Source organism: Sorex fumeus, unplaced genomic scaffold (assembly GCF_029834395.1).
Source record: "Sorex fumeus unplaced genomic scaffold, SorFum_2.1 ptg000039l, whole genome shotgun sequence".
Classification (NCBI taxonomy): Eukaryota; Metazoa; Chordata; class Mammalia; order Eulipotyphla; family Soricidae; genus Sorex; species Sorex fumeus.
The window spans coordinates 22,296,212-22,309,987 of NW_026606096.1; the positions used below are offsets into that span (position 1 = coordinate 22,296,212).

A 13,776-nucleotide genomic window follows, 5' to 3' on the forward strand; every position below is an offset into this window, starting at 1 on the left:
TGGGGAAAGCACTCGGGGAGCACTTGTGGGAGTACTCCACGGAGCACTCAGAGGAGCACCCACGGGATCAAAGGGGAGCACCTGGGGAAAGTACTCGGGGAGCACTTGCTCGTGGAAGTACTCCAGGAGCACTCAGAGGAATACTCACGGGATCAAAGGGGAGCACCTGGGGAAAGCACCCAGGGAGCACTCGTGGATGTACTCCAGGGAGCACTCAGAGGAGCACCCACGGGATCAAAGGGGAGCACCTGGGGAAAGTACTTGGGGAGCTCTCGTGGAAGTACTCCAGGGAGCACTCAGAGGAGCACCCATGGGATCAAAGGGGAGCACTTAAGGGGAGCACTTGGGGAAAGCACTCGGGGAGCACTCGTGGGAGTACTCCAGGGAGCACTCAGAGGAGCACCCACGGGATCAAAGGGGAGCACCTGGGGAAAGTACTTGGGGAGCACTCGCTCATGGAAGTACTCCAGGGAGCACCACAGAGAGCACCAAAGTATCATCAAGGGACTCGGAGGGTGCACTCAGGGGATCATTAAGGGGGAGCACTCAAGGAGAGCACGTAGGGAGAAGTCTTGGGAGCACTCATGGGAGTACTCCAGGGGAAACCCCACTCACCCCGTGCCCACCCTGCCACCATCAACGTCTGTTGTATCAGCTCCGGGCTGATGCAGGAGGAGTTAGTTGGGGGCTGAGGGCCTGGGTCAAGGTACCCCCGGCTGCTGGGGTCGCAGGAGACAGTGCACCCCTCATCCTCATCCACTCACAGTTGCAGAACTGGCTTCCAGGGAGTGTCGTAGTAGACCAGCAGGGGGCAGCCCAGCAGGGCGTAATTGTAGAACACCACCTGGTCCTCCCCGGACAAGTTGGGGCTGTAGATGTCCCTGCGGGGAGGCGCCGAGAGATTCGGGGGACCCCAGGGAGGTGCCGGCACCTTTCCGGCCAGCCCCACCCCAGGTCTCCAGTATGAGTCTTCAAACCGTTCTGGCCCCCCACTGGGGAAGCTGGGGGGGGGTGAGGGTGGGGGGAGGGGGTCCCTCACCGGTCCAGGACGTAGCTGTAGTTGTTCTGGAGTTCCACGGAGTCCAGGATCCCCTTGTTGCAGGATGTGGTGTCCCTGCGGCCGGGGACCGTCAGGCGCCAGCAGCCCCGCCCCAAAATCCCAGATGCTCTGCGGGCTCAGTGGCCACCCTCGGCAGTGCCCAGGGCCCACTCTGTCCTTGCGCCCGCCCAGGGGTCAGGGAGGGGCCCGGGGCTGCTGCTCGCAGGGACTCCAGCCCCACCCCATCCCCGCCCCTCCGGCCCCTCCCACCCCTCTCCCCACCCCTCCCTCCCTCTACCTCTCCCTTCCCTCCTTCCCTCCTTCCTGCCCTCCCTCCCCTCCTTCCTTCCCTCCCTCCCTCTCCTGCTTCCTTCCTCCCTCCCTTTCTCTCTCCCTCCCTCCCATTCTCCCTCCTACCTTTCCTTTCTTCCTCCCTTCTTTCACTCCTTCCTTCTTTTTCTTTCTCTCTCTCTCTTCCTTCCATCCTTCCTTCCTTTTATCCTTCCTTCCTCTCTCTTCCTTTCTCTCTTTCTTTCTCTCTTTCCTTCTTCCTTTCCCTCCCTCCCTCCCTCCCACCCTCCCTCCCTCCCCTTCCTTCCTTCCTTCCTTCCTTCCTTCCTTCCTTCCTTCCTACTTTCTTTCCCCCTTCCTCCCTGTTCCTTCCTTGGGGGGCTCTTGCCAGCTCCCTGGGGTTGCTCGTAGCAGTTCCCCGGAGGGACCATGTGTCACAGAGCCCAAACCCAGAGCCCCACGCGTGCCAGATGCCTCCGGGTCCCCGCCAGCCCTCCTGCCCTGGCTCCTCCCGTCCTCTCTCCCTCCCTCCTCCGCTGGGAGCCTGGTGTGGGGGACTCTCAGGCTGTGGTTTCCTCGGGCCACCGACACTCCCCCAGACTTTCAGCAAGAGATTAAATCCCACAGCGGCCCGAGCCCTAACCCAGGGGGAGGGTGTTTGCCTCGTAAATGGCTGACCCGGGTTCCATCCCACAGGGCGCGGAGCACCGCCAGGAGTGACCCCCAACTGTGGACCCAGGAGGAAGCCCCGAGCATCTCCAGGTGACCCCCTCCAGAAGTTCTGGGGTTGGAGAGGGCTCTCGGGGTGAGGGGTCTGCCCCACTGGTCCAAGCCCCCCTCTCTGCCACCCCAACACAGGGCCACTTCCTGGCTGGCCAGTCACTCAACTGTGACCTCTGACACCTGTCATTCCAACCCCTCCTTTTTTCTTTCTTTTTGTGGGTCACACCTGGCGATGCTCAGGGGTTACTCCTGGCTCATGCACTCAGGAATTACCCCTGGTGGTACTCGGGGACCATACGGGATGCCGGGAATCAAACCCGGGTCGGCCACGTGCAAGAAAAACGCCCTACCCGCTATACTATTATCCAGCCCTCTAACCCCTTTTTAGTTTGTTTTTGGGCCACGCCAGGGTGGAGGGTGTCCTGTTAACCCCCGAACAGTGTTTCAGAAGACAGAAGGGGGCCTGGGGGGGTGTCCCCCCCGTGCCCGTGCCCCCCTGGCCGCTCCGTGGTCTCTCTGCTCACTTTTGAATGACGACCTTTTTCTCAGCATCGCAACCGATGTTGATGAGGGCGGTCTGCGGAGGGGACAGAGTGGGAGGGTGAAATCCACATCGGGGACAGGGGTGGGGCGATAGGACAGCGGGGAGGGAGGGTGTCTACCATGCACGTGCCCACACGGGTTCAATCCCCAGCATTCCCTAGGGTCCCCTGAGTACCACCAGGAGTGATTCCTGAGTGCAGAGCCAGGAGGAACCCCTGAGCATCGCTGGGTGTGTCCCAAACCAAAACAATAACAACAACAATAATAATAATAGTAATCACTGACCTCCCATTTTTGTTCATCGATTTGCTCGAGTGGGCCCAGTAATGCCACCATTGTGAGACTTGTTACTGTGTCTGGCATATCGAATATATCACGGGTAGCTGGCCAGGCTTTGCCACGTGGGCAAGATGTTCTCGGTAGCTTGCCGGGCTCTCCGAGAGGGGTGGAGGAATCGAACCCAGGTCGGCGGCATGCAAGGCAAATGCCCTACCGCTGTGCTATCACTCCAGCCCAATAATAATAATAATAATAATAGGTCACAGTCCTCCTGTTGTTCATCGATTTGCTCGAGCGAGCCCAGTAACGTCTCCATTGGAGACTTTGTTCTTACTGTGTCTGGCATATCGAATACATCATGGGTAGCTTGCCAGGCTTTGCTGTGAGGGCGAGATACTCTCGGTAGCTTGCCGGGCTCTCTGAGAGGGGCAGAGGAATCGAACTTGGGTCGGCCATGTTGGATGCGTGCAAGGCAAACGCCCTACAGCTGTGCTATAATAATAATAATGATAATAATAATAATAATAATGTTTTAGAGGCCAGCCGGGCATTCTAGGGGAAAGGGCAGCTCAGATAGAGAAGGGAGCACCAAGTAAAGGGTGTTGGGAGGATCCTCCCAGGATGGGAGATGCATGTTGAAAGGAGACTATGTACCGAACATGATTGCCACTCAATGCCTCTTTTGCAGACCACAACACCCAATAAGAGAGAGAGAACAAAAGGGAATGCCCTGCCACAGAGGCAGGGTGGGATGGGGGGGTTGGGGGTGGGAGGGATACTGGGACCCATGGTGGCGGAAAATGGGCACTGGTGGAGGGATGGGTGTTTGATCATTGTATAATCGAAACCCAAGCACAAAAATTTGTAAATCTACAACTGTACCTCATGGTGTTTCACTAATAAATAATAATAATAATAATAATAATAATAATGTTATACACCACACAGCGTGGGCTGGAGTGACAGCACAGTGGCTAGGGTGTTTTCCTTGTACATGGCCGACCCAGGTTCGATTCCTCCATCCCTCTCGGAGAGTCTGGCAAGCTACCAAGGATACCTCGCCCGCCCGCACGGCAGAGCCTAGCAAGCTCCCCGTGGTGTATCCAATATGCCAAAAACAGTAACAACAAGTCTCACAATGGAGACATCCCTGGTGCCCGTTCGAGCAAACTGATGAACAACAGGACAGAGCTACAGTGCTACAACACAGGGCGGGAGAATGAATGAATGGCCAGGCTGTGAGGAAGAGCAGGAAACAGAGATTCGGTAGCTTTTGTGGGTTTCTGGGCCACACCCGGCAGTGCTCAGGACTTACTCCTGGTGGGTTGGGAGGACCCCATGGGATGTCGGGGGTCAGATCCAGGTCAGCCTCATGCAAGGCCGGTGCTCCCCGTGGGGTGCTGTGGCGCTGGCCCATCTCCCCTTGCTGAGGTGCTGGGGATTTCCCGCCTCTCGTGTGCCCATCTTGTCGATGGATGTCTGGGCCACCTGCCCTTCGGGGCCACTAGTGGCTACTCGGGAGCCCTGGAGAGAGACTAAGGAAGGAGGATTCAAGTTCCCCGGGCCAGGAGCCCTGAGGGCCACCCCGGGGGCAGTGTCTGTTTCCTGACCCAAATGGAATCTGAGGGGCCGGAGCCATAGCACAGCAGGGAGGGCATTTGCCTTGCACGCGGCGGACCCGGGTTCGATCCCCAGCATCCCATAGGGTCCCCCGAGCACCGTCAGGAGTCATTCCTGAGGGCAGAGCCAGGAGTAAACCCTGTGCATCACTGGATGAGACCCAAAAAAAGCAAAAAAAAAAAAAAGACCAACATCTGTGCCTTCCTGCTGGCACCAGGAGACAACGGGGCAGCGGAAGTTGGGGACCTACCAGAGGCGGAATGTTCACACACGAAAGTTCCTTGTTGGCGATGTCCAGGGTGACGGTGGAGGCGGTCTCCCTCTTTATCCTGCACCACAGTAAGGCAGGGGTGGGCAACAGACCCAGGGCGGGGCTGGAGAGTGCTGCCAGGTACCCTTCCACCCCGTCCGTCCGTCCATCTTCCCATCAGCCACCCACCCACCCAGCCAGCCACCCATTCACCATCCACTCACCCACCCTGCCACTCATCCATCTATCCATCCATCCATTCATCCATCCACCCATCTATCCATCCATCCACCCATCCATCCACCCATTCATCCATCCATCCATCCCCCATCCATCCACCCATCCATCCATCCACCCATCCATCCATCCACCCATCCACCCACCCGTCCATCCATCCACCCACCCATCCATCCATTCATCCACCCATCCATCCACCCATCCACCCATCCACCCACCCATCCATCCATCCACCCATCCATCCATCCATCCATCCATCCACCCATCCGTCCACCCATTCATCCACCCATCCATCCATCCACCCACCCATCCATCCATCCACCCATCCATCCACCCACCCATCCATCCACCCACCCATCCATCCATCCACCCACCCACCCACCCGTCCATCCACCCACCCATCCTTCCATCCACCATCCTATAATCCACCCATCCATCCACCCACCCACCCATACATCCACTCATCCATCCATTCATCCATCCATCCATCCATCCACCCACCCACCCACCCACCCATCCATCCACCCACCCACCCACCCGTCCATCCACCCACCCATCCTTCCATCCACCATCCTATAATCCACCCATCCATCCACCCATCCACCCACCCGTCCATCCATCCACCCACCCATCCATCCATCCATCCATCCATCCATCCACCCACCCATCCATCCATCCACCCATCCACCCACCCGTCCATCCATCCATCCATCCATCCATCCATCCACTCATCCATCCATCCATCCACCCACCCATCCACCCACTCATCCATCCATCCATCATCCATCCACTCATCCATCCATCCATTCATCCATCCATCCATCCACCCACCCACCCACCCATCCATCCACCCACTCATCCATCCACCCACCCATCCGTCCATCCATCATCCTATAATCCATCAATCCATCCATCCACCCATCCACCCATCCATCCATCCACCCACCCACCCACCCACCCACCCATCCACTCATCCATCCACCCACCCACCCATCCGTCCATCCACCATCCTATAATCCATCAATCCATCCATCCAGCCAGCCATCCATCCACCCACTCACCCACCCATCCACCCATCCACCCATCCATCCATCCATCCATCCACCCACCCACCCATCCACCCACTCACCATCCATCCGCCCACCCACCCACCCATCCTATACCATTCAGAGCCTTGACCAGGAACCTAATTCTCACTTGGCCCCTGAGACCTTCCCTGAGACTTCACCCCTTCTCTTATGATGGTTTTGTTAACTTCACCATCTTTTTTTTTCAAAGAGAACCAAAGATAAGATTTATTTTTAGTGTTTAAATTTGGTCAGATCCTTTCCGTCAATTAATTCATTATTTAAAATTTTATTTTTCGTAATGTCGTTCAAAATAACTGATTACATTGAATATGTCCGCACCCACTCCACCCCCATCACACCCTCCCACCACCCCTCAAGCCTGCCCCGCTGGCAAATGCTAGATAATTTATCTTGTATTGCTTGTTATGAATAAGAGCATTTCGTGGCCGCTTGCTCCTGGAATTCTAAAATTTTAAACCATTGGGGTCCAGAGACATCTCTGCAGCGAGCTGCTCCATTCTAAGATTCATTTGTGAGGCTCTGGATCATGGCCCTAAATGAGCTTAAAATGGCACCCGGGGGCAGCTTGTGGGCATGAGAGCCAGGACGCCCGAAGGGGCAGGGAGATGGGATGGGGTGGTCCCTCCCCATCCCCTGAGGCCTGGCGTTTGCAGCCACCGGTCCTGCACACCTGGGCTTCCCGTTGGGTTCTGGAGGTTTGCGGCCGCCGGGCTTGCCATCATGTTTGTTTTGTTCTGTTTTTGGACCACACCTGCCCATGCTCAGGACTGACTCCTGACTCTGTGCTCCGGGGTCACTTTGCAGGGCTCGGGGGACTCTAGGGGGATCGGGGACTGAACCTGAAGCAGCCGCAGTGCACCGTGGGCTCTGGCTCCGTACCCTGCTTCCAACCCCAACTGGAAGGACCACCCGACACCCATCCTGTTAGGGCCCCGGCCCCTGGGTGGCAGCGACTTACCAGGAGGTGAAGTTGGGGTCCGCCCTGCCCGAGTGTTGCTGCTGTTTGAGGGAGATGTGCTGTGGGCCAGAGACAGCGGCATCACGCGGCGCCCCACGGAGACCAGTGCCCACGCGCGCGGCCGCCCAGGCGCTCACTCCACTGGGCCACCGGGGGACGCGGGGGCAGAGTACAGCTTTGCACACCCCGGGACCACTGCAGGGGACCCCAGAAACACCAGAGCAAGCCCTGAGCACCAGAGAGCACTGTGTGTGGCCCAAACACACACAGAGACATACAGACACAGAGACACACAGACATACAGACACACAGACACGCACAGACACAGAGAAACACACAGACACAGAGACACACAGACACACAGACACATACAGAAACACACAGACACACACAGACACATAGACACACACAGACACATACAGACACAGACACAGACACATACAAAGACACATAGACACATACAGACACAGAGACACAGAGACACAAACACACAGACACACACAGACACAGAGAAACACAGAGACACACAGACACACACAGACACATAGAGAATCACACAGACACACAGACACACACAGACACATACAGACACAGAGGGACACAGACACAGAGCCACACAGACACACAGAAACATACAGACACACACAGATACGCAGACACACAGACACACACAGACACACAGAGACACACAGGCACACAAAGACGCACAGGTATACGAAGACACAGTAACACACAGACACACACAGATACACGGAAACAGACAGATACACAGACACACAGATACACGGACACAGAAACACACACACACACACACACACCGACACACACACCCCGACACACAGACACAGATAGATTGAAGGAATCCTGAGTCAAGTTCAGACTCACCCCTTCGGAGAGAGCACTGCAGGAAGGCATTTGCCCTGCATGTGGCCGACTCAAGTTTGAGTCCAGCTGTGCACAGGGTCCCTCATGGCCCACCAGGAGTGACCCCAGAGCAGAGCCAAGAGTCGGTGAACACCCCCGGGGCAAATCCAACCCCCCCAAAAAACCCACGCTAACTCCAACTCAGGACCAACTATTGTCCAGCAGATAACGCGCTGGCTTGGTAGGCGACAGCCCTGGTTCCATTACTGGTGCCACGCAGGGTCCCTCGAGTACCACAGAAGCGAGCCCTGAGCACAGAACCGGGAGTGAGCACTGAGCACAGAGCCGGGAGTCAGCCCTGAGCACAGAGCCAGGAGTGAGCCCCGAGCACAGAGCCGGGAGTCAGCCCTGAGCACAGAGCCAGGAGTGAGCCCCGAGCACAGAGCCAGCAACAAGCCCTCGGCATAGAGCCAGGAACAAGCCCTGAGCACAGAGCCAGGAGTCATCCCAGAGCACAGAGCCAGGAGTGTTCCAAACACCAGCCTCCCAAACTTCAGACCCCACGACGTGGATCCAGACGGACCCTCCAGACTCTTCTTCGGCCAAGCTCTGTCCCCACAGCCCCCACCCCAGTTCACCTCTCGTCTCCTGCCTTGGTTTACCCCGTGAGCACACTCCTGCCCTCCCTGGCCCCAGGTGACCGGAACTTTCCAGTGGGAGAGCTTGGCAGGGGCGGGAACGAGGTCCTCACTCGTCTGTGTGGTTGCTGCCTGCTGGGGTTGGGGGTCAGAGGTCGGGGTGGAGGATCCCCTTCCGGTTTCTTGGCGCCCCAGCCAGGGGCGCGGTGCGGGGGAGGGGGGAGGAACTCACCAGCCTGAACTTGGTGCTCTGGTCCAGGAAGTAACTGTCCTCGTACATCTTGGTCTCCAGCCCCAGGGAGTGGGGGTTGCTCACCAACACCTGGGGGTGGGGTCAGAGGTCAGGAGCAGGCCTGTGGACACGACTCTGCAGAGTCAGGGGACAGCAGGCTGGGGGGGGGGGGCGGCAGCGTCCAGTCTGATGCCCATGGACATCGGCCCCCCAGCTCTGGCCGCAGTGCCCCATCCAAGCACGGCAAGACCCGGAGGGCTGGAGGGGACGGGGGAGGCAGGGTCATCAGAGGGGTGAGGGTCACTGGGGACCCCAGGGCAGACCGGACACCCCCCACCCTTCTGCTAATCGGATCCCCCCACACCCAGCCCCCTTTTTCTTTTCTTCTTTTATCTGAGATGGGGGGGGAGTTGGGCCTTGATCCTTGGAACTCAGGGGCTGTTCCTGGCTCTGTGCGCAAGAGCGTCCCCTGGTGGCGCTTAGGTGCTGCGACTCCTGGCCCCAGTGCTCGGGAGTGCCCCCTGGTGGCGCTCAGGGGCTATTGTTCCTGGCTCTGCTCTCAGGACCGCCCTCTGGTGGCGGTGGCGCGCAGATGCTCCTAGTCCTGGTTCGGTGCTCGGGAGCGCCCCCTCCAGGTGGTACTCGAGAGCGCCCTTGGACGGTTCTGGAGGGACCCTCTGGTGCTGAGGGTTAACCAGGGTTGGCACCTGAGCGGCCGCACTGAGACAAGTGCCATCCCCCCTGCGCTATCTCTCCAAGAGGCCTCCCCACTGCTTTTTTTTTTTGCTTTTTTTTGGGGTCACACCCGGCAATGCACAGGGGTCACTCCTGGCTCGTGCACTCAGGAATCACCCCTGGCGGTGCTCAGGGGATCCTATGGGATGCTGGGAATCGAATCCGGGTCGGCCACGTGCAAGGCAAACGCCCTATCCGCTGTGCTATTGCTCCAGTTCCGAACACCTTCTCTTTAATTTGACAGGCTTTTAGGGCACACCCAGCAGAGCAGGCGGGGGTGGGGTGTTACTCCTGGCTTGCTGTTTTTTTGGGGGGGCGGTCCATGCAACGTTTGCCGGAGCTCCCACGGGCAAAGCACGCGCTTCAGCCTTTTGAACCATCTCCCCCCAACTCCCCTGTCTCCTCTCCCCCACAGTGCTCAAACCAGGAGCTCATGCTTGCCAGGCAAGTGCTCTGGCACGGGGCCCCTAGGTCACCCCACACTCTCTCAGGCCCCTGGGGCTGCAGGGACCAGAGAGCCAGCACAGGACGGGAGGGGCTGACCTTTTGCACAGCCAATCCGGATTTGATCCCAAGCACCAGGAGTGCCACTGGGAGTGATCCCTGCGCACAGAGCCAGGGCGGAGGCCCGGAGCATCGCCAGGGGCGACCCAAAACCCAGAGAGAAAGACAGCAGCGGCCCTGGTCCTGCAGACGGAAGCCTTACCAGTGGCATGGGGGATGCCAGCGGCCGTGGGACAATTGTGGCTGTCAGCTCCAGCTTGCTGTTCATGTCGATGGTGTACATCCGGTTCTCAAACTCGCCTTCCAGGAACTCCACCTGCTCAAAAGGGTGTGCCCCTCACCCCCATTTTTATTTAATTTTTATTTTTTTGGGCTTTTTTGGGTCACACCCGGCGATGCGCAGGGGTTACTCCTGGCTCTGCACTCAGGAGTTACTCCTGGTGGTGCTCAGGGGACCATATGGGATGCTGGGAATAGAACCCGGGTCAGCCGCGTGCAAGGCAAACGCCCTACCCTACCCGCTGTGCTATCGCTCCAGCCCCACATCCCCATTTTTAAAATGACAAAGAAAGGGGCTGGAGCGATAGCACAGCGGGTAGGGCGTTTGCCTTGCACGCGGCCGACCCGGGTTTGATTTCCAGCATCCCACAGGGTCCCCCGAGCACCGCCAGGAGTGATTCCTGAGTGCAGAGCCAGCAGGAACCCCTGTGCATCGCCGGGTTTGACCCAAAAGGAAAAGAGAAAAGAAAAGAAAAAAATGACAAAGAAAATAAAAACCTTTTGGACCAAGAAATAGGACAGCAGGAGGGGCGCTGTCCACCCGGGTTTGATCCCTGGTATCCCATAACCCCCTCCCCCCCCAGCACCGCCAGTAGCTAGCCCTGAGTGCAGAGCCAAGAGCAATTCAATGTCAAGTGTGTACCCTCCAAAACAAGAGTTTGTTGAGGGTTCAAGAGGCACTTAAAGGTCTGAAGCAAGTGCTCGGCTGTGCATGGGAGAACTCCAGCTTTTTTTTTTCTTTCTTTCTTTTGGTTTTGAGGCCACACCTGCCGATGCTCAGGGCTGACTCCTGGCTCTGCACTCAGGGGTCACTCCTGGCGGTGCGCAGAGGACCCTATGGAAGGCTGGGATCGAACCTGGGCCTTCCAGCTGTCCCATTGTTCCGGTTTGAGTCCATTCACCATGGAATTCTGCAAGCTACAGATCTACCCACCCTTCTGCCCCCCCCCCCATATTTGGGGGAGCCTGGGACACTGAGGTGACAGGAGCGACCACATACTTTGCAGGGACCAATTCTGTAGTGGGGGTCCATGAGGAGCGTTTTCATGTTGATGAGCATCTTCTCGTAATTGAAGATGAAGAGGATCCTATTGTAATTGAAGATGAAGATTTTCCTATCTTGAATTGGCGTCAGGATCTCGAGCTTTCCCAAGCCCGAGAATGTCAAGACAGACATAGGGGAAAAAGAGTCTTGGTCTGGCAACTAAAAAGAAAAGAGAAAAATAGGGACTGGAGAGAGAGTGAGGGGAAGTCCGGGGGATGCACACGAAGCCTGGGTTCGATTCCTCTGAGCCCTGCGCCAAAGAACCAAAGTTTGAGTGTGAGATAACTTTTTCCTGGGGACCGGAGAGATAGTCCAGCGGGGAGGGCACTCGCCTTGCATGTGGCTGGCCTGGGGTCACTTTCCCGGAACCCCACAGGGTCTCCGATGCCGCACTAGGAATGATCCCTGAGCACAGAACCAGGAGGAAGCCCTGAGCACCGCGGGGTATGACCCAAAACAAACAAACAAAAACAAAACCCCTCTCACCCCAACCAACCTGGTCACTTAATCACTTAACTTCCCGTTAGTCATCGATTTGCTCGAGCGGGCGCCAGTAACGTCTCCATTTGTCCCTGTCGCGTGCTAGTGTAGCCCAATGGCATCTGTTCGCTCCGGGAACATGAAGAGCCTCAAACCGATCGTTCATGATCTTGACGAAGAAGTCTGACCATCTGGTAGGTGGGCGGCCACGCGGTCTTTTGACATCCCGTGGAATCCAGTCAGTAACAGCTCTAGTCCAGTGGTCATCTTTAAATCTCATTACGTGACCAGCCCATCTGATTTTCGACACCTTGGCAAATGAGACAGCGTCCCTGATCCTTGATCGTCGATGGATGTCAGAACTCCGGATTCGTTCTCTCATTTGAGTGAAACGTGATATTCCAAGCATAGCTCTTTCTATTCTTCTTTGGGAGACCTGAATAGCGTTCTCATCTTGTTTGCGTAGGGCCCAGGTCTCTGAGGCATATGTTAATGCAGGAAGAACAGTGGAATCAAAGAGATGTGCCTGGAGCCGGAGGTTCTTCGTCCTCTTAGCTATTTCTTCGACGTTCTTGAAGGCGTTCCAAGCCACTCTCTTCCTCCTGCGCAGCTCGGGTGCCAGGTCATTTGTCATGTTGACTTCTCGACCTAGGTACACATAGCTGTTGCATTCGGAGATGGTCGTTCCGTTGACAGCGAATGGGGCATCAGGAACGAGGCTGTTCTCATAAACATTGTCTTCGTAAGATTCAGCTGTAGTCCTACCTTTCCACACTCACGGTCAAAGTCAGCCAGCATTTGTGCTGCTTGGCTGATGTTTGGTGTTATTAAAACAAAGTCATCAGCAAAGCGGAGGTGGTGTAATTGCCGACCATCTATCTTCACTCCCATTCCTTCCCATTCCAGTCATCGCATGATGTTCTCGAGGGTGGCAATGAAGAGTTTTGGTGAAATGGTATCACCCTGCTGCACCCCTCTCTTGACATCAACGATCACTTCTTTGTAGAATGGTGAGATCCTGGTAGTGAATCCGCAATACAGCTCACGGAGGATCCTGATATATTGGGCTTGAATGCCCTGATTGGCTAGGGCTTCAATGACCGCTTCCGTCTCAACAGAATCAAAGGCCTTCTTTAAATCAATGAACGTTAAGCAGAGCGGCATCTTGAACTCCCGAGAAACCTCAATGAGCTTGGTTATCGTGTGGATATGGTCGATGGTGCTGAGTCCTTTGAGGAACCCAGCTTGCTCGCATGGTTGTCCTTCATCTAGTGTTCTGCCAATCCTATTTAGGATGACTCGAGTGAACAACTTGTAGATGACAGACAATAGGCAGATCGGGCGATAGTTGCCAATGTCATGAATGTCTCCCTTCTTGAACAGTAGTACGGTCCTGCTGGTTTTCCATTGGGACGGAACCTTGCATTCAGACAGGTAGCAAGTGAAGAATCGAGCCAGTGTATTGATGAGTACTGACGGCAGGTTCTTCAGGTGTTCAGGTCTGACCTTGTCTGGGCCGGGTGCTGTTTGTTTCTTTACCGACGAAATGGCGTGTCGGATTTCGGAAGGGAGAACGTTGGGAACGACATATCCATCTTGTGGAATTTGGTATGTCGGCAAGTGGACATGGCTATTGAAGAGATTTGAGTAGAAGTCATGGATAATCTTCTCCATTGCCATTCTGAAGGATGTGATGGATCCATCAGGACGTCGGAGGGCAGTCATCTTGGTCTTGTAGTTGGCAAAGGACAGGCGGGCGTTACGAATACTTTTCCCGGCTTCTGCCGCATCTACCAGTACTTCTGCTCTTCTCTCTTTGAGGTCTTCCTTGATCGCATCTCTGCACTGCTTTGCAAGCTTGGACGTTAGCTTGTGGTTGCCTGAGGCATGCACCAAACCACGCTGACCAATTAGCTCAAGAGTTTTCGAAGATAGGCGATTTTTTGTGGCTATTTCTCTCTTGGCGTT

At 56.3% G+C, this 13,776-nt stretch overlaps 1 protein-coding gene across 1 annotated transcript in view; it reads right to left on the reverse strand.

Moving 5' to 3' along the window:
• LOC130028275 (cation channel sperm-associated auxiliary subunit delta-like) overlaps positions 1–13,776 on the reverse strand; it is a 30,137-nt gene that overhangs the window by 3,925 nt on the left and 12,436 nt on the right. Inside the window, exons 8-15 of the mRNA XM_056119023.1 lie at positions 11,284–11,487; positions 10,207–10,320; positions 8,766–8,855; positions 7,032–7,090; positions 4,746–4,824; positions 2,578–2,630; positions 1,040–1,114; positions 765–881 (exon numbers count right to left, since the gene is read on the reverse strand). Of these exons, the coding sequence (XP_055974998.1) occupies positions 765–881; positions 1,040–1,114; positions 2,578–2,630; positions 4,746–4,824; positions 7,032–7,090; positions 8,766–8,855; positions 10,207–10,320; positions 11,284–11,487 (791 nt within the window). The remainder of the gene's footprint in view (positions 1–764; positions 882–1,039; positions 1,115–2,577; positions 2,631–4,745; positions 4,825–7,031; positions 7,091–8,765; positions 8,856–10,206; positions 10,321–11,283; positions 11,488–13,776) is intronic.